At 39.3% G+C, this 26,460-nt stretch overlaps 1 protein-coding gene across 1 annotated transcript in view; it reads right to left on the bottom strand.

The window, feature by feature from the left end:
* The window catches only part of PCNX2 (pecanex 2), a gene marked incomplete at its 3' end in the record, with an annotated part of 160,028 nt that overhangs the window by 61,479 nt on the left and 72,089 nt on the right, over positions 1-26,460 (bottom strand). Inside the window, exons 18-21 of the mRNA XM_082480798.1 lie at positions 20,086-20,178; positions 19,470-19,620; positions 14,726-14,867; positions 9,882-10,059 (exon numbers count right to left, since the gene is read on the bottom strand). Of these exons, the coding sequence (XP_082336924.1) occupies positions 9,882-10,059; positions 14,726-14,867; positions 19,470-19,620; positions 20,086-20,178 (564 nt within the window). The remainder of the gene's footprint in view (positions 1-9,881; positions 10,060-14,725; positions 14,868-19,469; positions 19,621-20,085; positions 20,179-26,460) is intronic.

The raw sequence follows: 26,460 nt of genomic DNA, 5'->3' as shown, positions 1-26,460 counted from the left end.
CTGGTTACCCCTACTTCATTAAAGTATGAGAAGTTCAGATCTTCTCAACTTGGTTTTCTCTCAAAAATACTACACGACTTGAGAACTACAACATTAGATAAAGTAGGCAAGTAAAACTGAACTGAAACTAGAACTGACATGTATTTGAACCCTGTTTAGCAGGCTGTGGGGTTGCTTTGTTTTGCTTAATTTTTATTTATCGGAAATGTCTGAATGAAAAGCTGGGAGAAAAACTGTATCTGATATGAGATTTCAGCGAAGGGCTGAAAAAGCTAATGACTCGCATCTGAAACCTCAAAAATTCAAAACTGCAGCACAGCCCAGCAAAGTTCTGCCTGTTACAGATTGAAATCACAAAGCCATAAATCACCCCAGCTGTGGTCAAAGCTCAGGGTTCATCAAAAGGTTTTTAAACCTCAAATAAAATTCAGGTTTTGCATTTGCTAGGAAGCCAAATCCAGGAGGAGACCCTTCTGGCTTCTTGTTCCATCACATAGTTTAAATCATTCTTTAACGTTTACACATTCTTGCAAAACAGGCCATGGAGCCCAAGTTCCCTGTTGCTTCTAACAAGTCCTACTACTTCTACATTCACCACTGCTTGAACTTGCTGTTGCTTCTTTCAACACCTGCCTCTCAGCTAATGTTTCTACAAGACAGGCGATGGAGCTCATTTCCATTTGCAAGAACATGAACGTAAGAACATTGCTCTAGTGAACCTCTCTTGTTTTTTGAGAGCCTTATGACACTGCACCTAAAGGCCTGGAAATGTGTAATTTCCAAGGTACTGCTTTCATTAAGAGTTGTCAAATGCCTCTATTACCTGTTAAATTACCGCTTCCAGGGCACATTCTGCAAAAACACCTTAAGGGTAATGTGCCATTAGCATTTTCCATATCTAACTCTGCTTGTTGAAGATGATGTCACCTAGCAACTACAATATAGAGATTCAGGAAGGGAGGACTTGGCTTTACATTTCTTCTGAAAAAAAAAAAAAAAAATAAATATTGCTCCTTATCAGTTTTACCCAATTTACTACATACTTTCTCCTGTATCTGACATAGGAAGACCAAGGATTCACAAAGCTCTATTGCTTTTCTCATCTAAAGAAACTGAAGCTGCTAAAAATTGCCTTTATAAACAGGAGGAAGCTGATCCTCAGAAACAGTTATTCTCTTATTTCAACTACAACTAACTGCATTTCAGTCTTCAATAACCACAAGACACTAGCTTATGAGGAAAACCATCAACATCTTTTTTAAATTGTCAGAAACAATTAGGATCAGAAAGAGTTAGGAAAGACAAAGCCCATCCGCAGTTGAACCTGGAGAGGAAAGAGAAAGGCAACAGGAAGGACTTCTACAGGTATATCGGCAGCAAAAGACAGACTGGGGATAACAAGGACCAGCTGCTGAATGGGGTAGGGGACCTGGTGACAAAGGACATGGAGAAGGCCAAGGTACTCAATGCCTTCTTTGCCTTGGTCTTTACTGTAAGACTTCAGGATTTGCAGGGCCCTGAGACCTGTGGGGAAGCATGGAGAAATGGAGACACCCTAAGTAGTGACGGATTAATTAAGGGTACATCTAAACAAACTAGACAAAAACATTTCCATGGGACCTCATGGGACATCTCAGCCCTTCTGTGAGCCTGTGAAATATACAATTTATCCTAAGCAAAGTTTTGTTTGAATAAAGAAAATAAATTCCTCCTGAGGGTGTGAAGTGAAAGTGTAAAAAAAAAAAAAAAAACCAAAAAAAACCCAAAAAACCCCAAAACAAACCTGTGCCGAGTTTTAACCTTTAACCCTCTCTTTTTGATGATTTCCTTAAACATGTATATATAGAGATTAATTTTTCATTAAGACTCCTCCCTCCCAGTTTAGGATGATTTATACAAGAATATTTTTATTAAGCCTTCTTAGATCTTCAATGTTTTCTACAGTTCACTAAGCAGAAAAATTATATATTATTTAGGGGACATGAAGTTCTAATATTCTTAGATAACGTTACTCATGTTACAGTTTTGCACAGTAAACAGTTTTTAAGTCTTTATTAAAGAGTTTAAATTATTAGTATATTCAGTAAATTTAAACCAGCACATTTCACTACTGGCAAGTGAAAGTGCAGAACGTGCATATTTTTTTCGTATTTATTTTATGTGGACACAACAATTTATCACCTTAATCAACCTTAAGTTGTCTATAAGTTCTGAAGACTCTACAGACTTCTCGCACAGAAGTATTCTATATACCTATATTCTATATATCTATAAACAAAGCAAAGGCAAAGACTAATCTTTTCAGGATTTCTTACTTAACCAAATTTAAGTAACGTTGCAAACTTGTTAATGGAAATCAGTTAAAATACATTAAAAAAATATTTTGGGAGTCTGAAACCACTAAAATGTGATCTCCTTTTCTCAGTTTGGTAGATTTCAATAAACTAGGCAGAGATTAACACCTGAATTTAAATGACACTGAATGTGAGATGGAGACTACACAATGCTTTCAGCTTTTGGCAGCCTTTTTATCTGTTTAGCATCTGTTGGGATTCTGTGTGGGCAGACTCCTTGGCAATACTGGGACTAAATAATGCACAAACATTAACATTTTCTTGCTAAACTTGAATTTTGCTGTGTTTTAGAAAAAGTATATGTACAAATTGGTTTTAAACAAAAATAACAGTTATATGCATATGGTTATATATGCTCTACTTGCAACACAAAATTAGATTTAAAAAGTTAGAGGCAGAAAGCAATTATTTCTCACTTCAAACAGGTATTTCTTTATATTCCTTGAGACAGATTTCAACTCAGACTTTCAGATGCTAGGTGGGTATTTAGTTTTTCATGTTAAACTAATTCTGGTCAATTGGTAGCTCCAAGCCTTGGAAGGAAATTCTAATACCTACTGGTAATTACTTATTTTTTTTTGTTATGTCAATAGAAATTAAGATACATTAAGAGGGAAAAGTTGTATGTATGTGTTTATGGATATGAAATTAAAGAAGTGGAAAATTTTATTCTAGTTCATATCTTTGCAAATCATTGACTTACTTCCTATTTTTTATTTAATGCCATTTAAAACGAACTTCACCTACGAAATCCTACAAAACAAGATTTACTGGAAATATTAAAGCTTTTTAATGCTTAAGTCATTGTGACATTCTATTGGTGTATTTGAGCAGCACTATGTTTGACTCTACAACAAATACTTTCCAGGCTGTCTTTATTTGCATCTGCTTACAGATCTTTGAAGCCTTTATATTGTGGGATTTCAAGATCATTGTCTAAGGCAACATATATAAGAGGATCAAAATACAATCAGTCCAAGGCTCTGATACCAAACCTCAGAGGAATAAATTCCTGAAACAAAGTGTTGAGCACTTAACATGGACAGAGTACAAAACAGGCACGTTTTAAACAGTTTGACTAACAAGCCTCAGAAGTCTTACATTTGAAGTTAAATGTTAGCCATCAGGCAGAAGTAAGTATGATGAGGATTATGACAATAAGATGATGATAAAACCTAACAGCCCTGGATCTGCTCATGGCAGAGGCTGCTTCTTCCAACATTGTTTGCTGACAGCGAGAGCCCAGGGAAGGAGTCTGTGGTACTGTAAGAAACCATCTCCTATATCTCCCGAGGTGGGCAAGCAGGACAAGATCAGAGCTAATCAGCTTAATTTGCAGAGGGCCAGACAAGCAAAATAAATCAGCTGGGAGCCGCACTGATTCAGCCTCTTCAGTGAAGCCTTCACAGGCATGGCTGCTGCCAAGACTGTATCTTCCCAGAAGTTTTCTTTACTAGAAGTGGACATAAAAAATGCAGAGAGAAAGTTGAGTGCTGAAGCACCAGACACTCAAGATTTCTCTTTCAGTACCTGCATCTACAGATACAGAACGCGTCTCTGTCAGCATGAAAGTGTATGAATATAGTCCTCAGTGAGCCAGACTGAACCCCGGGAGCGAGTATACATCTCCCTGCACGCCTGGCTGCATTTGTCCTATCCTAAAGGAAAAAAAAAAAAAACAAACAAACAAAAAACCCAAACACAAAAGAGACAAAATGCAATGTAGGAATAGTGTCAGGAATGAAGTCTGACAAGGAGGTCAGCGATGGAAGGCTGAATGAAAAATCAATTAAGCCATTTCTCCAATATTAAAAGGAAACATGAACTGTACAGTTCTCAAGAGAGTTAAGGAGTCTACGGAAAATACCACCGGGATTATCCTGTCAAATATCAGAAGTAGCCTGGGGTATTTTACTCAGCAGAAATTGTCTTAACAGGGTTTATATGCCAGATATCAAAAGTTGAGGAAACAGCTGTGAGACAAGACAGTGCAGCTGATTAAGACATTGGATTTCAGTATGCACAAATGGCAAGAAATGGATTAAAATATGAATTAACGACTTAGTGCCAGAAGCTTTGAAGTGAAACATCAGATTTAGAGAAGGATGAAAAATCAGAAGGGGACAGGAAAGAGTGAGGCTTTTTACTTATAAGTAGCACCTAAATCAATCAATGGGACGTGCCAACTAACCAAGTGTTTTATTGCCACAAAGGCAATAAAAAGATCCAATAGGTTAATTCCTTGACTTCAACAAAGCACAAGAAGGTCAATGTACTTGGTAGTGCTTTCTCATAAAATGAAGGAAAATAAGACGACATGCATAATTCTTTCCTGTCCAAGTGATTGTGCTGTGGATGTTGAAAGTTAAGCCTGATTGGTACAGGTCTGGCAGGTTGTTGCAAACTGGCTGTCTAAGCTGGAGTTACTTTGACATAAAGATCATCTTTCATAAATGTGTGACTTTGGATACTATGGTAGCAAGAAGTACATAAAAAGAGAAAAATTTGTATAAAAAAATAAAAAATGCAGATTCCTTATTAGCTGGAAAATGTATGCTGGGAAAGAAGAAAAAATATCAGAGATGGAAATTGTATTCTTAAGTGAGCTCAGCAGGGGTAAGAGTACTTAGGCAAATGAATTCAGTGTTAATGAAGGCAAATTTAACAAGCTCTGGTTCTTTGATTATTTTGCCTTATGCATGAAGACAAATTCAGAACCCTCAGAGGACTTGACTATAAGAAAATATAAGGTGATTTCATATTTTAGTATTGCTAATTAGCTCATCCACACACACAAATTAAAAGGCCATTAAACTGCCTGCCAGTAACATACAAGACACTGAAAGAGATAAGAAGTTCTAGTCCTATACATTAGAGGGTTAATGACACTGGGTCTTGTCATTCCCATCAGGATCTGCATAGCAGACAGGGGAGGCTCTTTCTTTAGGGCTTAAAGGAAGCTACACAGATTTGGCAAATATTCCAAAGCCAGGTATCACTTCTCAGTTGAAAGAGTTGCTGGAGAAAGGACTGGTTTACACAGTTTGGCATACAGGAATCTCCAACGTGCTGCTGGTTGCTCCAAGTAGTGAACAGACTGGCAGAAAAAAAAACAACCCAAACCATCAGGTTTTTTGTAGTAGCCAAGAGCATACTATAGTCAGAAACATCCACATTCACGCTACCAAGGTTTTTTGCTGTCTTTGCTCCTTCAGCTCAACATCAGCACCACTTGAAGTTCCAAAAGCAGTTCAGGGATACACTATGACCTGTCTCCACCAGCAAGATTTAGAGGATGCCCATAGCACTGGATGAAATGGAAAGCCACACCTTTAAGAGAACACAGAAACAAAGCTGGGGACAAGCTTTGCCCTGAGCATCTTTTTTAACATTCAGCCAGTTCCAAACCGATATCCTCACTGTTTGAATGATTTGCACTGGTTTCTACTTCACACTTAACAATACCTGTTCATTCTTCACTTGAACAGTTGTTATTCTAGACATCCTTTAAAAGTAGCTCACGCATCTGCAAAGGGGAGTGCTGGGCACATTCCTCCTTCCTTTCTTTTTCTGATTTTTTTTTTTGTTTGGTTGTGTTTGGGTGGTTTCTTTTTTGTTTGTTTGTTTGTTTTTAATTGCACTGAAGAAAGATGGACTAGACGAGCTATGACATGCACTTAACCATTCATATGCTCTCCCTCTCATGTATATTTTGCATGTGCTGGATTTTCTTCTGTTAAGTATTGTCAGTAGACATCAGAAGGGTGGAAGAAAGGTCCATCTTTTCATCATTCCCAAACAGTTTATTCTTTCCATGCCCCCAAACTGGTTAATATTTCCACATTTTTTACCCTATTACAGAAAAAGTCTTAGAGTGTTTCCTGCTGGTAGAAGTCTAGTAAGAAATCTCCTACGTCCTGTTATATATACCATCTTTGCTGTGCCTATGAAGAACATATTCTCAGTTATTTGTGGGTTTCTGTTTTCAATGAATATGAACATTCTTATTAAGCTTTTCACTGGCACCATCCCCTAAAAAGACCAGGGAGAATAACTGGCTTATTTGAAAAGTTTACACAGAGTCATGTAGACCAGGAAGACTGTCTTGATTATCCAGTTTGACTTCCTGTAAAGCATTACACCAACAATTTTTGAATGAGCAATCATATAATGTTAAAAAGCTACTCAGCTCTGATTTAAAGAATACAATTTTGGACAGAAGAATCCCAGGCTGTAGCTAAGGAGACAAACTGGGCTGTGGCTACATGGAAAGTCTTAGCATAAGAAAGATGGAGAAGTTCTGTTCCACTTGAATGGAAAGCTGCAATCATTCTTAAAAATAAACAAGAAAGTCCTTCTTAAATCTTTATCTTGCTCCCTTCCCATAGAAATTTGAAAGACAAAACAGCATACTCTGCATACGCCTAATCAACTTTTAGCATTAAGTTTTCACATTCCACGACTTGTCAAAACGCAAACAGCTATTGTTTTTTAAAAAAAGAAGTGAATTAACCATGTCATATTAATAAGTCCTATGATGTTAAAAAGACAAAAAAAAATAATCCTCAGTAATAGAACTGAATAGCTTCTCTTGTTCTCTGTGTTATCCCAGTGTGGGTGGCTTGGCTATCTGCAGAGAGAAAAATCTGTGAGCAGCAATTCGGACTTCCATGCCTCAACTTGTTCAGGGAGCAATATGCTCATTTGGAGCTTCTGATTTGACTAAATTACATTAAATCAACAGCACAATGGGGAAAATGAGGGAAGCACAATCAGTGAGATATTCAGAAATATTCTACCCAACTTTATTAGTAAAGTTTTATTCAACATAATCTGCTTCAAGAGTCACTAGCGCAGTTGAGAATGTCTATTGAATTTAGATGCCTTCACCCCCAGATCCTGGCAGAAAAAAAATAAATGCTCACTACGGCAGTGCTTTGACAGCATGGAAATATTTTTTCGTGGGGTAACCACGCTTAAAAATTACCATCACTGTGACTAAGGCACAGCACTTCTAGTGTTCCCTAATTCAGATGGTGGTAACTTGACACTTTCAATGAGTAAGCAGAAATCAGCCACGACTATGTAATAAGTTCTCCATAGTCAAAGGTGTTGGTAATAGAAACTATTTTGGATTTTGTTTATCTTTTTAAAAATAGTTGCAAACATAAAAATGACTGTACTACAGACAGACAGAATCTGTGAAGACCCACAAAGCTTTTTGGAACAGGGATGGATGCAGCTTGCTTAGTGCCTATAGTACAGAATAAACACACATCATCTTTATCCTTAAGTGACCATATCCCTTACCAAAGTTCCAAAATATTGAGCTAATAAAAGCTCAGACCTTAATTATGGTAAAGAAAACTTATGCCCTTTATGATTTGAAATTAATAGGACCTTAATTGCTATCATCTGCAATACTTTTTCAGATTGGCCTTAATGACCATTGTATAACTGTGCGTGTGCTTTTGTAATACAAATAATTCAACCATTTAATTTCAATTTTTCAAAATGGAACAAGGACAAGTCCACTTGATGAACTAATGACCTGCAAAATTTCAGATATTATCAGATATGAAAAAGATGGCAGAACAACGCTAAAACTACATTTTCAAAACATGCCTTGTAGTACAAGCTTTCAGCCTACTAGATTAGTAGTTACTCTAGAAAACTTCTCTGCATAATTTGGTATGTGTCCTTCATTACCTCATTGCTACTGCTATCACTAGTCTTTCTACTGTAAACAGTAGCTTCAAACTACCCAAGCAACTTCCAAAAAGCAACATTGAAAAGCCTTTACATCTCTCTCTCCCCAAAACATGCAATAATCCACACCAGTATTTTATGATACGCTCACAAGGTCAACATTTTCAAAAGAATTAATGAATAGTGAGACTTTCAATTCTGGGGTGCTAATTTTTTTGATCCTGTAAAGGAGTGTTAGGAGATCGAGTTTTAGGAGTAAAAAAGCCATTATCCAGACATGGGAGTTACACTGATGCACATCACTGACAATCTTCTCTGGAGATAGAAAGGCACCCCTTACTCTGGAGAACACAGTAATGCCACAACTACTGAAAACTGTCACAGTGCTACCAGCCTCTGCATCGCTTTTGCTGCTCGTCTTTCACTTCAAGGTAAGAAACTTAAAAAATGACTCTAACCCTATTTTAGCATCACAGAGCATGGGGCAGGAGTTCTTTTTAAAGCAGGGCTTTGTATCTCTTCTGCTCCTTTTCCTCTGCCCTCCCTCCCCAGTCCTTGCCTCCTCATCCCAGCAGAGAGAAAGCAGAACAAGTCTGAGGGCTGAAGGCTTGAAGCAGGTGAACCTCCTGCTGGAACGTGGTCCAAGAGTTCAGAGAAAAGAAAGAGCCCAGGGTCCCTCACCGAGTTGCTGTTATTCCTCCCTTCTACTCCTCCCATACAGCAGCACAGAAATAAACCATTTAACTTGTGCTTCACTCTCTGCCTGAAGGACTGGGAACTCCCAATGTAACATCAATGAACTGGGCCTTTCCTTAGGAAGCCTGAAACTTCCATGTCTTTCTCCTCTCAGAATTTAAATGGTGCTAGCTGGATCACACTCACACATATAGGAGGAATATTTTAGAAAAAGAAACCAAACAAGCAAGCCTGACAAAAAACAAAACAACAACAACAACAACAAAAAAAACCACCAAAACACACAAACAACAAAACCAAACACCTCACCAGAGCTACCCCAGGACAAACTGTATCATATGTTATGTCAATCAGGGACCAATAAGTTTAAAACCAAACCCCAAAATACAAAAGAACTGGTAAAAGCTTTAGGCAAGTTTTCAAAACTTTCATGATTTATCAAGGTATCAGTTAAACCTGCTTCTTCTGGTGAAGCAGCGTAGACAGCAAATCAAGACAGGATCTGATCTGACTGATGCGGAAATGTTTTGGGTTTTTTTTTAAAGTAAATTCAGCTAGAGCACACTGCAAGAGTTAATGTAACAGAGAGAAAGGAGCTCTGAGGTTAAGGTTAAGGGCAGCACCACGAGGATAACAGACTGAAAATAGGAAAAGAAAAATGTTAAGGCTGACATTAGGAAAACATTTATTATCATGAGGGTGATTAGATAATGGAATAATTTCCCAAAGGAAGTTGTTGAGTCAAACACTAGAGGCATTCAAAGGAAACCTAGATAAAAACACCAGGCGATTGATCTGGAGGGCAGCCCTGCACTAACGACCCAAGAGGCTCTTTCCAACTCATTGAGGATTCTCTTGAAAACAACACTTCTGAACTTTCTATAGCAACATGTGAACAAAAAGTAAACGCAAAACATTGCACAAAACCAGAGAAGACATTTAACTGGAACCTTGTTTTCAGCTTACAGATTTTTTCCTCTATAGTACCAATAATCTGTGTCTATATATGCATTCATTACTTCCAGAAAATCCTACCGCATATTGATCAGCACAGTGACACTGAAGATAAATAAGGCTATGAAATGTATTTTCCAAATAAATTACAGGATCTGTAAAACTTGCCTTATGAAACACAATGGACATCATGAAGAAATCCAGCAAAAAATTTTCTGAAATATCTCTGTAGTCAAATCGGAAGAAGATTACAGTAAAGCTCAAAGTAACAAATTGGTTAATAGGATTACAGAATGAGGAGCGGAGGAGTTTCATCCCAGCAACTGTTATCAGGATAATATCACAGCTGTAAAAAGACAGAAGGAAAAACCTAATCAAGTCAAAGTCATAAAGCATTAAATTATGAAGTTCTTAAATACAAATAGCTGTACCAGATGTATTTTAGATTGCTATGTATACCTAAATCTACACATCTTACTGGTCTCTGATATTAATTGCGTGCTGTTAATAATCATATTTGTTTGACCCATGTGCAACTTCACATTTTTCCCTTATCATTATCACAGACTTGTAATCTGTAATAAAGAAAGAACTCTGAACTAAAAACAGTAGTATTAACATTAAAAACCAAGAATCTAGAAAGGGTATTTTTATATAGCTCTTAAAATAAAATTTCAGTTTCAGAAATATCTTGGCACTGCCATTAATACATTACTGTAATTTAAAAAAAAAAAACGGCTTGAACCCACTCCAGTTTTTTTATTACTAGACATTTCACTTGATGACAGAGTTTATAATTATTCTCCTAATTTCATGACAAACAATGCCGAAATTCTGGATAGAAATACCCATAGACATGAAGCGCTTGAACTTCTTACCATTGTTCTTGATTGGAAGGGTCTCTAGTCTATATAGTAATTACTTCATCAGATGACAAGAAATTGTGTGTTGCATCTGTGTGCTGTAAAGTGCATGCAGTCTGCGTTTTACTCTCCTTTATTATATTACCGAGAGTGAAATTAAGCTGAGAACTCTAAACAGTAAGTGACCACACAGAAAATCAAGAAGTTCAATCTTTAAAAATTCAAGTGCTTGCTGATACATCTCCAAGAAGATAATGTTCCTCTTAACTCTCCAGAAAACTACACAGTCTTCTGTGTAAGAAAAGAAAATGCAATTACATGAGAAGGAAAGATGGAGATAACGTGTTGGCACCCCTTGAATTTAAAAAAAACAGTCTCTGGATATATATCTGAACTTAAAGACCTGAGGTTGTTCACACTTTTAAGTTTTGTTTTTAAGATACTTTACAGAATTAGGAAGATGGTCTTGCTTGGACAGCAATTCTGATCTCTTGATAATACAGCCTGTTCTGGTGGTTAGACCCTAGAAAGGTCTCAGACACATTAATTTTTAGATCACCTGGGCACTCCCCCTGACATGCGACACAGTACTGGGCTCCAGACCATGAATGCTTGCATGGGTCTGCATTTTATCCAACAACCACTAAAAATCACAGGAACAGGGTCAGGAGCAGGAATTGGAGCACGACTTCCCACTCCTATAAGAATTTCCTAACCACCAAAGCAGGAGGACTCAAGAGCAAAGCTCCTGTAGCCTCTACTTTCCTGGTAAGTGCTTAACAGTTAAAGTCTTGTTAAATGAAATGGGCAACACCACCTTCTCCATCAAGGTTTTTAAAAGGAAGGAAATCAAAACAGTATTTTGTGAAGTCAATCCTGATCACATACTGGAGATGCTGCAAAAACAGTTCTCAGCTCAAAACCTTTGGGTTTCTGGGTTCTAGTCAGGATAAGATAAGAGACAAGCAATTTATTATAAAAGCTTTGGGCACGCTCAGAAGTATATCTCAGGCCTCCTAATGAACCATCAAGTCAAATTCAGGTATATTTAGTGATATTAGGTACCCTCAGGGTTTTCTGGCAGATAAACAGGTATATTTGGATTGCAGTTTTGCATGTTGATGCACAAGAACCATACTGGATTTATTCCTGAAAAGACAACCCAAAGTTAATAGACACGTACAAGTAACTCCTTGCTAATTGAGAACCAGGTGACTTAAGCAAATTAAGCACATGAACTTTTTGAGAGATGCATTGTTTTTTTGATGTTGGTGAAAATAGATGGGGACTTCAATGCATAAGGAGTGACTCAAAGTAGGCCAGGTATTTGCAAAATGCACGGAAGGTTCTCCTCCATCCTGCTGAGAACCAGGAGAATACCTGCTGCCACGCCTGACACTTGACAGGCCAGAAAGCTCTAAACAGGTTTTCATCATTCTAAGCAAGGCTCATAAGTCTGTACATTTCCAGGTTGATTTTATTTTAGGTGGCATTTATTCATTATTGTGCATCTTCTCTGATGCAGATGCAACTTTATTCGAGTGCAGGTCATTCTAAAGGATCATCAGGACATCACTGTTGGAATGAAATGCCAAGCTGACCTTATTTCTCACCTTGTCAAAGCTGTTCTTTTCAATTTGCCCCAGATTTCTGAATGGAAAACCTCGCAACTAATCTAAATAGATTCTGAAGCTGCTAGAAGCCGTCCCATTGTGTCCTGTATGAACCAGTTGGATCTCGCATTCTTCAGAAAGAAGAAAATTCTTGCAACATGGAAGAGTTTTCACATGGGAAACTTACAGATCATAGAACAAAAGACAGACTTTCCCCTAACTGGATCTGTTAACATGTGGAAAACTTCACAAAAAATGACATTTTTTAATATAATGCTCTCAGGGGTGACAGAAAATAATTTGCTCATTATCCCTCTTCTTTAAAGATATTGCCACACAAGATGCTTTTCCTGGGGCCTTAACTCCCAGCAGAGGGAAAGCAAGAGAAAGAGAGAAGGGGGGCTTATTTCTGAAGCCTCCGTGGCAGGTAACAGGGGCAGGCTTTTCAGCTTGTCAGCATGGGTCCCATTAATAACCTGCACATCAGGGTCTGGAAAGCTCAAGCAAACTCCTCCTGACTGTGAAGGAGCTGCTCTGCCTCCGCAAGAAGCAAACCGCTTCAGTCCTTTAAATCACAAGGCAAGATGAAGCTTCTTTAAAAGACACGTTCAAATTGAGAAAAACTCCAAAATTAAATCATGCAGAATCTACCACCTCAGACACTTTCAGACACAGAGCGGGAGAGTGCCGCCTCCCCTTCTCTAAGGCACGATGTGGTCTGATCCTTGGGTGGTAAATAACTAAGGAATGTTCCCGCAACTGAAAATGGGTATTTATATATTAAACCAGAGAAAGTGCAACCCTCAGTAACACTGCGTATGGAAAGAGCTAGCAGAATCAAGGATCCCTCACGGGCTTAGAGTTGAGGAGAAAGAAGTAGGATCTGAGGACAAATATTTTGCGTGTGGCATTTACACTGTAGCTGGAGGAGAAGCATACTCAAGAGGAGTGCCAGAGAAGAACGGATACTGGGACTGTTGTGGATAGACCTCAGTTACAAGAAAAAGGAGAAAACACAGGTTCTAATTCCAAGGTGACCACACAGACAAAAAAGGGGATGGGGAAGGAAAGGATTGCCATGGTATTCCCCTACAGGACAAACAATCAGAGGCAGACAAATGTAATTACTTTCTTTAATCTCAAGATTTCTGGGGACTGACTCGCTACTTCTGAACACTTGAGAGAGGTGATACTTTAAAGTGCAATCTAGCTTGGAGGAACAACTATGTAAAAATAGCACCTTCCTAACCCTACATATTTGCTCCGTGCATGTATTCAGTCACGTCTGCTAACTAGTGACAAATGACATTTTGATTACTTTTTAGTTCTCCCAGCCTTGCAGAACCAAATAGAGGGATAAGCGCAAACTCAGCATCACCCTGGACAATACACCTAAACCCCTGAAGCACCTTGGTCTTAGCATCTCCCAAGTGCTTGGGGGAAAAAAAAAAGATCAACAGGGAGCACAGGCTACCCGTGAGTGACTGGTGAGAGTCTCTCTGAAAAAGTAGTTGCTTGGGAGGAATATGCAGAAAATTTGACTAACGCCCTAGTTTCAGTCCCTAAAAGCAGGGACCACCTTTTCCTTATAGTTGTTTAGTCTTTAAAGCTGTGTTGCTTTTCAAGAGAGAACAATTAAAACATGCAATTCTTACATCAAAGCTCTTTTATCTAATATTTAAACTTAAGAATCTTAATTACTATTAATACTGAGGACCTCCCTCCCCTCCAGCAGTTTTCGCTGCTACTGGAACATTCCATCCTGAACACAGGCTGTTTCTTTGTTTTTATCACCTGCATCACTGTCATTCTGATAAAAAGACTGCAGAAACTCTGCTGGCTGGGGATACTGCAGTCACTAAGCCTGCTGAATATCTGCAGTAGGCAAGTCACTGACCAAAATATTTACCATAAAAGGCTGTCTGCAAGGATCATACTGTGAGACCATGGATCAGCATCGCCAGTTCTGCTTAATATCAGAGACATGAGACTTTAGAAAAACTTGTGTCCCTGCCTTTCTCAAGCCACGCTTAATGCAGGACTACCCACCATTCTACACTGTTGAATATTTTATTAAAAAGACTTCTGTGGTGAAGCTTCTGATAACTCCTTTGGGAGACTACGCCGTAGTCTAAAAATCCTCAGTTAGGAAATATTTCCTGATATCCAGCCTAGATTTCTCATTTTCATCTGATTAATTCTAGTTACCCCACTGTGTTTATGCCCATCAAACACCTGCAGCCTGGTATAGCGTGTCTTGCTTTTAATTGACATTTAGACATTCCATATATATCTATATATAGCTCTTTAATCTTTTAATTTCTCTCCCTCTCACTGCAGTCATGGCTTATCACATGCTAAGGTAGTTTCGCTGTTTTCTTTCAGCAAAGCCAATAATTATTGTATACTGAACTAATAATGCACGAAAGCAAACTGTGACAAGCAGACTTATTCAAGAAACAAATTTCATTTCTCAATCTTCAGTCTAAAACCAAATATTCTCCTAATGACATGGTTTGAGTTATAATCTACTTACTGTGTACCAAGCTTCTTGTATTTACTAATTGAGAAAGCATCAATGGTGAGGGCATTCAGTATTATAGCTGGATACAAAATGTATTTCTCAAAGCACTGAAGCCACACATAGAGCCTTTCAAACCACATCAAATGAGCAGCATCTGAAATAGAAATTCAGATAACGGATCATTTCATCAAATTAGCAGCATTTTTTACACTGCAATATCACAGAAGAAATGAGTTAGCTCACATTAATAATCAACCAACTAATTTATGAAACAATGAAATTCATAATTCTTTTGCAAGACAAATAATTTGTTCTCTGAATTTGGAGAGTATCTATTTTACTGCTTATAACTGCACTCATGAGGAACACTCAAACCATAAGAGATGATACATGCTAGGTAGTAGTTTTTACATAATCCAGTTACTACTCACTATATGAAATAGCACTTTTAGTGATGTAATGACTCCGGAGAGGCCCTCTCCAGCTCTGGCACTGACCTGGTGGATGACCCAGGGAACCTCATCTGAACTCTGTGCCTCTCCTTCCCCATCTTATAGTGTCAAAACACTGTTGATTAGACTGCAAAGTATCATTGACCTTATTGATAAATGAAATATCCTCTGAGATCCAAAAACTGAAGAATTATTAGGAGCTAGAAACTGTCGTAGGTGTTTCTCAAAACACTTCGATAGCCATTGTAAAAAAGTACCTGCCAGGATCACATAATTGACCAGTAAAGAATATATTTTTTTTGCAGTAGACTTTTCTAACAAACATCACAGTGCTTAATATGAGTATTAAACAAGAACTGAATGCTCTGTGTGATTCAACTGCTGTAAGAACTTAGGGGAACGGTGTACAGAAACACTTGTGTATGGACAAAATGATGTCTTTATTCTCAACTGAGCTCAGCTAGACAAGCTTATTGGAAAAACAGTGAATGTAAAAAGGCAGAACTTGGTATTGACTCAAAAATAACAATGCCAGTTACCAAATCCCCAATACTCTTCCCTGCAGAAATGAAAATAATTATGTATACACATCCCACCCTCCCCCCCCCCCACCTTTTCAATGACAGGCACAGAAGACATGCTGAATCAACAGATTTCTATGTTCTACAGGCACAGTTGTAAAGAGAAAGATCTAAAAGCAATCCTTCCAAATCAGCTTTAAATCATGCTTTGCCACTTATCTTAAGCTCAGGCAACGCTCTTGCAAAAATCTGTCTTCAGAAAATATGATCAACTTCTGTTTCTTGTTATAACGTAAAAATACTTCCTCCTCTTATTACCTAAAGGCCACCTCCTAAAAGTTCATACGTGCAGCAAAATGTCCGTTTTGGAACCTAGCTGTTATTCTCCGTTCCTCTCTCCTCCTCTTGAACTAAAAATTGCTCTCAGAGCTTGTCGTGGTTTAACCCCAGCCAGGAGCTAGAACCACACAGCTGCTTGTGCAGTTCTCCCCCTCTCCCCAGAATGGGGGGGGAGAAGAGGGAAAAAAGAAGGGGAAAGGGAAAAAAACCCAGGCCTCGTGGGTTGAGATAAAGACAGCTTAATAGAACAATAACAGAAAAAGGAAAATAATAATAACAACAACAGTAAAAGAATATATAAGATAAAATAATACAACACAAGTCACTCTCACCACCCAAGGACCTGTTGCCCCGCCCACTCCCAAGCAGTGATTGTGGATTCCCACCCCCCAGCCAACCCCCATTTATATACCAAGCACGACATCTATGGTATGGAATATTCCACTGGTGATTCCATTTTTCTGTCTATGCTCTTTCTCAGCTTCTGTGGGAAGCTGAAAAGAGTCCTTGAATAGTATAAATATCAGGTAGCTAAACTAAACCAATATGCATTATTGACATTCCTTTCATACCAATCTGAAACGCAGCAACCACTAGAAAGAAAATTAACTCTATCCCAGCTGAAACCAGGACAGAGCTCCACTCAAGAACTTCATCCAGCTGCCCAAATCTGGGCTCTGTGTAAGAGCTTAAGCTTGAATAAAGAGATGTACACATCAAGCTGCAGGATGTACACATCTGCAGGAGCAGAAAGAGATGTGTGCAGACAATGCAGAGAGAGAAATAGAGCTCACGTTCAGAGGGAGCTCAGGGAAAGATGTGGGTGACTTGAAAACGGTTTACATGAACCTGTGGGGTATAAAAGCAGTGGTGGGGAGGAAGGAGAAGAAAAAAAAATAGTCTCTGGTGATTCAGGGTTTCTTTCTTACTCAGTCCTGCACTACTTTCTACACATTTATTATACCGTAAGCTCAAACATCCTGACCTCAGCCTTTCTTCCCGCAGTCAGGCAAAACAATGACAAGTAATAAATGAGTTATCTCATACAAGCATCATGAGAACTGGTCTGATAATTGCTGTTCTGTGGAAGGTCTGAAAGTTTGAACAGCTCATCCAGAGTCTATGAAACAAAGCCAGGAATAAACTTGTGAATTGTCATTACCAGCTGCTCGTCTAATTGCAAGCAATCATTCGTCTCCCCATAGTACTACACTTGTCAAAAATCAGGAAGCTGAAAATGAAATTCTAAGCAGTAAAAGCTCCTCACAGACATCTTGTTTTGTGTACTTGTCCTTTCATTGTCCATGCCTGACAACTGCAGGATACTGTCCTTTTCCAAGCTTCTCTTTCTATACAAACAGGGAACCTTTAAGTTCAGCTCCTACATTTTTCTTACAGGGTAAAAGAAAGAAGACAGCCTGTCAGACATATCCATCAAAGGATTACACAATATTTTCCTCAGCCTGTCTCATCTCAGAACATGATAAAAAGCCTCTGCAGCAGCCTAAGGGACTGAAAAAAAAAAATATATTTTTTGTTATCTAACACACAACACCAGATACATTGCAATAACACTTAAGCCCAAAGTGTGGAAATGGATCTCATGCAAAACAAGGACTGAAGAAGAAGGAAAAAAAGCCTGTTGCCCGTAGCAGGCAGCATGGGAAATGCAGCTGATCTCCAAGCAGAAGGAAACCCATCTGTGGACATCAGTCTGGCAGATCTCTACCCTCAACCTTTTCAAAAGCTGAGTCGTTGCATTTAGGAAAACAATGTTTTCTGACAAATGAAGACAGACTTAATCAGGACAAGCAAAAGAAGTCCTACAATAGTCTTTTATGACTAAGTGATGTAACAAACAATAAAACTTGGGTATTCATCAGAATTACAATTATCAGGGAGAGGAAGCCCTGAACAGTGTTTTCAGTTGGGCATCATCCTTAATCAGATTTAGATTTCTACTACACTTCCCTTGGCATAATGCAGTAAAAGTTAAAAGGCAACCTTCAATCAAGTCTCTTGGGTACTTTTTTCATACCCAAGCCTTGTTTGGAAAGTAATCGTTTTGAAAGACGTGGTTTATTTTAAAAAAGATTTAAATCCTTAATGCATGGTTTTGCAGAAAGTGATCTGAACTCTTTTGTTGTCTAGTTGAAGAACAGACTAAAATCCCTCAGCAGACTGTGTTCTGACAACGCTGTCTTCAAACACCTCAGGAACATATATTGAGAATGATTAAGGCATAGGATCCATCAAGAAATGACAAGCAAGCTTTTGGCTGGTAGCAAAGGCAAGATGAGAGCTGGGAGGGGGGGAAAGCTGTGCTTCTCAAAGTACACTGTCTGCTTGCAGAAATAAGTGTATCAGAACAGAAAATCAGACCTCGACATACTAAAATATTTACCGATACTCGCATGTAGCAAGGCACTACCTGCCGAAGCCAGCAGACATTAGCAAGAACAAATCTTCAAGAAAATTTTACAGTTCTTTTCAATTTTAATGTTTCTCTAAAAGTGTTATGATGGAAATTAGAGCTCTAAGTTGCACTACCCATGCTGTTCAAATGACGTATAGTTATCTGTCAGAAAGTAGAAAAAAATTCTGCCTCCATTTCATCTATGATTTAAGTTTTTAAATTATACAAAATACCAATGTATTAAGCATGAACTATAACATATCAAGCAACACAGCAAGTAACAGTACTGTAATGTAAAAGCAAAAGGCAGATCAGACGATGGTTTGTGAAAGGTCACTTAAGTCTAGCAAGATCATCAAGGGACAGGAGTATTTGACATAGGAGGAGAGGCTGGGAGAGCTGGCATTGCTTAGACTTCAGAAGAAAAGGCTCAGGGGGCATCTTATTAATACCAGACTGGGGGCATTGTGGGGGTATAAATACCCAACTGGGAGGATAGAGTTGACAGAGCCAGACTGTTCTCAGTAGTGCCCAGTGACAGGACACAAGGAAATGGGCACAAACTGAAATTCTATTTCAGAATAAAAAAAAAAACAAACAAAACACCAAAAAAAACCAAAACAACCTTTCTTAGTGTAAGGATGATTGAATGCTACAACAGGTTGTCCAGAAAGATTGTGGACTCTCCATGCTTGAAGATATTCAAAGCTGGACACAACCCCGAGCAACTTGCTGTAGCTGACCCGGCTCTGAGCAGGGACGTTGGACTAGACAATCTCCACAGGTGCCTGCCCAGTCTCAGCCCTTCTGTGCAGTGGTCTCTGAAGGCTACTTCTACAGGTTCACACATTTTCTGGTGATTAGGGAAGGAAAAAATGGAATTGATGGGCTACGCGTGCTAATCAAAAGAGGGAAATGTAAAGCATAATTTATTCTCCCTGCTCTGTTCCTTCTGTATTGTTTTTTTAAAAATGAAGACAAGCTGCATGTCATTGCATCCATTGTTCATAAAAGATTTTATTACAAACCTCTCACTTCCCGTTGCTGGTGCTCTTTGCTTTTAAGTATGGGGTGGGAGATCCACAGCCAGGGGTGATGCTTGCGAAGCTGAGGAAGTACATAATGCGTTACAAATCCCACAGTCCATGCTAAAGCAAACAGGACGATGCTGAGAAATGGCTGGGCCAAAACAGAAAAAACAAAACATGGTTATAATTTGCAAACAACATTTTTATATAATTTTTTTTAACAGTGTTTAACAGCTCCTATAATTGTATTTTTGTGTGATGAATTTTTATTCCCATGTTCAAACTCTCTGACTCAACAGGCAGATATGGATTTTGAAATAAGTATTTTGCACACACAATTAACCAATTTTTTCCTCCCTAATTGGAGGAAAAAAAGCAAGTGATCAGGCTTATTCATTCTGTCCCCCAGGATCCATATCATAAAAGAGCTGTGGATATGCAGATGTTTAAGGAAAGAGACATCATGTTGTCATGACTAGTAAATAGATTTTCACTAAGTTCTCTTCCCACAATCTCTATTCTTTCCAGTTAAAGCACCCTGTGTTTTTACATAAAAGTGATTAATACGGGGGGGGAGGGGGGGGGGGGACGACGACCATGGAGGACAGATACCCACCCTTAATGATAGAAACACGGTGCTGGCACTGACAGCAAATGACAGGACAGCAGCCGCTGTACAGACAATGAGATCCGATTTCAAGATTTCTTTCTGTGAAAATAATTATTTTATACAAAATTAGGAAGCCAATACTATTTTAACCAAAGTAAACAACTCTGTTCTCAATTATTCGCCATCTGCATTGTGATAAGGCTAATCTCCCTAATACAAAAGTATTTTCTCTACTCTGCTTTGGGAAATTATTTCTTCACACTCTAGGTTTGTCAAAGTAATCACATTTAAATTCATCGTGCCTAATTTTAAATACATTTTTAAATAACGTAGTTTTAAGATTGGAAAAATGAAAGCAATACATTTTCATACTGAGTCTGATCCTGTTTTAAGGAATATAACTCTCTTACATTATGACTTTTTTATTTTGGGGAATCAAAATTCTGGTTCCATTTCCTATTTGCAAGCATTAAGATTCCTTCAGATTCATTCTCTCTTGCATTACTGAAATGACTCATGCTTTTCTGTAATGTCTTTAGAGACACGAAGTTAATACATTTATTATGTTCTAAAGTGACATGTCCCATTCTCTCATTTTCTGTATTGGAAGCCAAATTTCGACAAGACTTTATGGATTTCAGACAAGGCCTTTTTCTAGTGTCACTGAATGATAATGAAAGGACACGTCTGCCTTTACATCAAGATCTATAACTCGGGTAGGAGTAATTTTGTTTCTAAAGATTGGAAAATATCACTGTCCTTCCAGCCTGTTTTTCTTGTGATTAAAATGTCATTCTCAGTAAACAAATAAACAAGATAGCTTGTGAGCTGTGCGATCTTTGAATTGTACTTCAGAGGTCACCCAAAAGTCTTTGTGAATAAATGAAAATCTCATCTTAGATTTATGAGAGGGGCGTTTAAGTTCAGCACTCAGTACTACTGCTAAGTTATCAAATCAGTAACTATTTGTAGCTCTTGGTTTAGAAACTGACTTATGCTTTAATTCAAAGACATCTAGAAACAACATGTGAAATGCAACACTTTTATTAGAATTAGAAGCTCATCCAATTTCCTGGCGCTGCAATCTAGGTAGTCTTCACGTATCTCATCAGAGGAAAAAGAAAGAAAACTAAAATAATGACAGGATAGCAAACCTACGAACAAGGGAAATAAAAAGAAAGCAAGTAAAACAAGTGAACAACAGAAGGGTTGCGAATTACAGGGGAAGCTGGTAGCAACCGCTATATTTAGGCTGCCTATCACTCCCTGTTACGAAAGATGCTTCTTAGTAAAAGGTCACAAGCATCAGCACTTCCACTTACTGCAGCAGGCCTTTGAAATTCAGCAGGACTAAAAAGCCTTCAGGCTCAAGAAGTACTTTTGCTTTGTCCCAGGAAACTCCAATCCGGTTTAGCTGAGTTCTCAAGCCATCACCACCCTCCTTCCCTTTCTCAGGCTGCTCAGGATCACACACCTCCAAAAGAATAGCGCTCCCTCCCCTCCAAGAGCTGTGCCCTCTCCAGACAGCCCTGTACGCCGCATGGACTATAGGTGGGAAAGTGCAGGAGCAGACTTAGGTCTTCCAAACATTTCCCAACCATCTTTCCAAAACATAGCCCTGCTGGCCGTGCTCCTTGCTTCTTGGCCGTCGTATGCAACAGGAGAACCGCAACATGAGGGACACCACAGGAAAGGCCTTCTCTTTCCTGAACAAACCTTTGATCCCTGCCTGTCCCCACAGGTCCTCTCCAGTCAGTTCAGACCTTCTCTCACTTCAGAGTTGTGTATCCATCTCTAACTCAAGTGGTTTTAATATGTGGAGCAGTACTGAAAAATCATGATCAAAACCCTGATAAAGATGGATAAGGGAATTATTACCAATGCCTGTAATGGCAATAATTTTTTCTTAACCTTTCCAATTTTTTTTAAAGATGTTGCATATAAAAATCTACATAAAGCAGCACTATTTAGCTTGTAAAATTCAGCATCCGAGAAAGATAAGCAATGCCAGATTTATATGGCACTATTTCAGCCCTTTTGTGAATATTTATCAAAAGTCTTGATCAAGTATCACCTTCTGCACATCTGAATCCAACTCCTTAATAATCTAAAACAAGCTTATAAAACCAAAAACACACTCCAATCATATTTTCAAGCTCTTCTCCACAACCAGAAAGGATTACTATTAAAATGACTTCTTACTCATAATCAGGTGACTGAAGAAGCCGTCATTTTGAGAACTACATCAAATATTAAGAATTTAGCTGTAAAATCAGCAGAGATTATAATAATGGACATTTTGGGGAGAGGCGGCATGCTAACTTTCCACTCTGTGCCAAGTCACTAAAGAAAATCTTTCCAAAAGATTACATTCAAAAGAGAAGAGATTATACAGATTATATTGCACAGGACTGGTATTTCCCACCTTTCCCGTCTTTGAGTTTGCAAGTGTTCTTTTTAGGGTGCTCTCACTGCTTTTGACACATTGACGATCCCATACAGGAAAAGGCCCATGTTTTTAAAGCAATGATTATTATTCACGTATTTAAACCCAAATTCGATAATTGCATTCCAACTCTGGCAGCATCTAAAGAGTTGAAGACATCACATACGCCCAGGCTTGCCCCTTCTGCCCTCGCACTGAACTGCTTCAAAATGTAAATGTACTGCTCAGCTGCTGACTTGCAAAACGCTCCTCACAGGAACTCCTTCCTGATGTGGCAAACACATTCAAACTTCTCACAAAATTCAGGGTTTTCTCCTTTGAAAACAAAGCTGAGCATTAACTGCTTTTGTTTCATGCTGTGGCCTAGTGCCCAGGCCTCCCTAGGAAACAGCTGTCCCTGGGAAGCTATCTCTCTGGCTGAGGGGCATTCAGAGCTACCTTCCAGGAAAAAACCTTGGGCATCCACCTACCGGCTGCTGCAAGCGGACCTGTGGCTTCCACCCTTCCTGCTGAAGGCAGCTAGCTCCTGCAAAGCACGTGCCTACTCCCCGTCCTGCATTTAGACCCAACTGACTAAAGCAGGATTTTGGATTCCGTTCCCAAGGCCAGGCACTTATGAACTGAATGTTGAATAGCCCTATGATGTGTTGCTTGAGTCCTTCATTGCCATTGGTCCAACATGGAAAAGTTAAACTCTGATCGTACTTAAAAATCTCTACAGAGAGAGGTAATCACTGTTATAGTTTGGGCTGAAAGCGGGTGTTCTTTTTTCTCCATTTTACACTCAAGGGGAAAAAGAAACCTCAAATCAACATCACTGCATTTGATGCCTCAGAGATTTTACAAGCAGAATATGCTATAGTGGCACTTTTTTTATTATTATTTTCAATTATGCTTTTGGAGCTTTGTACAAATCCTTTTACTAGCTATCTAAATGTTTGTATTAAAGGCCAGGAAGGAAGCTGAGTTTGAATGTAACACATTAGCACCCTCAGGCCACTGGTTAATCTAGTAATCAGCCATGTGGATGCCTATAGAAATTAATTATAATGGTAGGAAGCTCCATTCTCAAAGTTGAATGCTCAATTATCCATCACAGCTGCTTTATAATTCAGGCTTCCAAAGCTGGCAATTCTTACACAGCTATTCAAGCAAAGGAAAATAGTAAAGGTCATGTAACTAAACATTAGAGATGCTGTATTTATTATTCCTAAAATCAATGCAAAGCAACTACAGAATACAACACATTAATTTTCTATATTAACCTTGTTTGCTTTCAGCTCCTTGAGGAGGTGATTTGGTTCCGTACACCTCAGAATTTCTGCTTAAAATGGGTCTTATTTAAACGGCATGTTATGTAGACCAAACCTCTGTATATAGACCAGGGCAAGGTTGGCTGTTGTGTTGCATCCTGCCGTCTCTTGCCACTGGCAGGGGGTCAGGAATACTCTCCTTGCAGAGGAGCGCCCCAAGAGGAAAAAACGAACTACCACCATGAAATCTCCTTCAAATACCGACATATTGTTTCACTTGGTTTCCGAACTGTTTGAAGATCCCCTTGCAGAAGTTCTGGAAGCTATTTAAAATTGGCTTTTTGGAGTCAACCGAGTCCTACATCCTAAACATGACAGCTGTTGCTGAAGCAAGTCAGCAGAGACTGTGGCTTGACTGTGTTCCTCAGACTTGAGGCACATGCATTTTCTCCTGCCTCAATTCTTCCCTACTTGCTCTGTTAGCACAGCACTGTGAGATAACAGTGGGAGTCTCCTGGCGAACTGGTTACTGCTTAATTGAGACATAAGTACCAGATAACACAGGGGCTAGACAAAGAGCCAGCTTTAATCAGAAATTGCCCTCTCTTTCTTCAAGAGATCTCCCAGTGTGGAAGAATTAGCACTGCTAATTGACATTGTAAGCAAACATATTTGCTTACAGTTTTTATACAGATTGAGGGAAGCCTGGACAGAAGGGGGGTGGGGGGAGAGAAGGCAAAGAACTAGCAAGTTCCAGCAACACTGAAGGAAAGCAGCCTCTGTCTAAAGCAGCAACAGCAGCAGCACGGAGTATCAAATGTACAGAGCAGAAAAGCACCAGTTCCAAAACCAGGTACATCCTGAAAAGCAAAAGGTGCCAGGAATCCCACTCAATTAAATACAAAAAGAACACTGGCAAAACATGACAGGAATGACACATGGTGAAGAGAAGAACTGAAGTCCTATGTCTGGCCAATCCCACCGCAGTCCTCCCTGCGCTTCTGCATCTTCCGCCCCAGTGGCTCAAGGACCCAAGTGTATTCGAACCACATGGTAAATATGTTAGTATAAGGCATCAGGTCCCTGTCCACATTACTGACACAAAAATAGGTCCAGAGTCTGCAGCATGACTCCATTTTGAAAATACAGCCAGGATCTTAGACATGAATTTGTTCATTCTTTTGGGTTTTTTTTTTTGTTTGTTTGTTTTAAATATATTGAAGCCTTGCTCAAGGTTTCCCTCTGCACTGTGAAATGAAACCAGTTAAGTGGACAGCCCCAGTAACTGCTTCAGTCCCCTGGCAAGGCTCCATCTGCAGAACAGATCAGATCAGACTCTGTACTGCTCCAAGAAGGGCACTATCAACAAAAGATCCAAGTGGGATACAAATATGGGGGAACAAGCAGCTTTCCATTACATCTGCCATACAGTACTCATGTATAACAATGGACTGACAATCACAGAATGGTAGGGGTTGGAAGGGACCTTTGGAGATCATCTAGTCCAACCCCCCCTGGCTAAAGCAGGTTCACCTACAGCAGGTTGGACAGGAATGCATCCAGGTGGGTTTTGAATATCTCCAGAGAAGGAAACTCCACAATCTCTGGGCAGCCTGTTCCAGTTCTCTGTTACCCTCAAAGTAAAGAAGTTTTTCCTCATGTTGAGGTGGAATTTCCTGTGTTCTAGCTTGTGCCCGTTTGCCCTTGTCCTGTCACCGGGCTCCACTCCAGGTGCGGCCTCGCCAGGGCTGAGTAGAGGGGGATGAAAATCTCCCTTGACCTGCTGGCCATGCTCTTTTTAATGCCCCCCAGGAGACCACTGGCTTTCTTGGCCACAAGGGCACATTTCTGCCTTGTGGTCAACCTGTTGTCCACCAGGACTCCCAGGTCTCTCTCTGCAGAGCTGCTTTCCAGCAGGTCAGCCCCTAACCTGTACTGGTGTATGGGGTTATTCCTCCCTAGGTGCAGGACCCTACACTTGCTCTTGTGTTCTAGTTCCTGCCCTTGCCGTTCTTTAGGTTCCTCTCTGCCAAACTCTCCAGCCTGTCTAGGTCTCACTGTATGGCGGCACAGCCTTCTGGTGTGTCATCCACTCCTCCCAGTTGTGTATCATCAGCAAACTTGCTGAGGGTACACTCTGTCCCCTCATCCAGGCCGTTGATGAATATATTGAACAATGAACTGTGGCAATAACCCCCACACCAGAAATACCACAGAATGTAGAAAAACTTCAACATAAATACTTTATTTTTTTTACTCTGTTACTAGCTGGACATTCATATTGCAGTGCAATCCTGTTGCAAACAGTTTAGTTTGCAATAAACTGTAGTTCAATACAAGCAACCAGAAAAAGACACATCACTTAATCTTATGCAGGCCTTATTAGAGTAAGCAGTTTAAAATATCATTACACATGGTAGAAAATAACAATCTAAGCAGAAGCTTACCAAAGAAAAATAGAAAACATCGGTAGAGTGAGATCAACTGTAGGCTGTGTAACGCCTTATAAAATGCCCAACAAATATGATACAAGATGTATAGAATAGATGCATCCCTTTGAAGGGACATCTGGAGTCCAGGCCAGCTACCGCCCTAGCAACCTGTTCCACTAGGCACTACGGTCTCTCAGGTCATGCCTAAGGGTCAAAAAAGACAGTCTGTCTTCCAGGCACTCTGAACGCT

The sequence above is a fragment of the Vanellus vanellus genome (assembly GCF_965231255.1).
Source record: "Vanellus vanellus genome assembly, chromosome: 3".
In the NCBI taxonomy this organism is placed as follows: Eukaryota; Metazoa; Chordata; class Aves; order Charadriiformes; family Charadriidae; genus Vanellus; species Vanellus vanellus.
The sequence above is the reverse complement of the archived record's forward strand: the minus strand, read 5'-3'. Positions and strand labels throughout refer to the sequence as shown.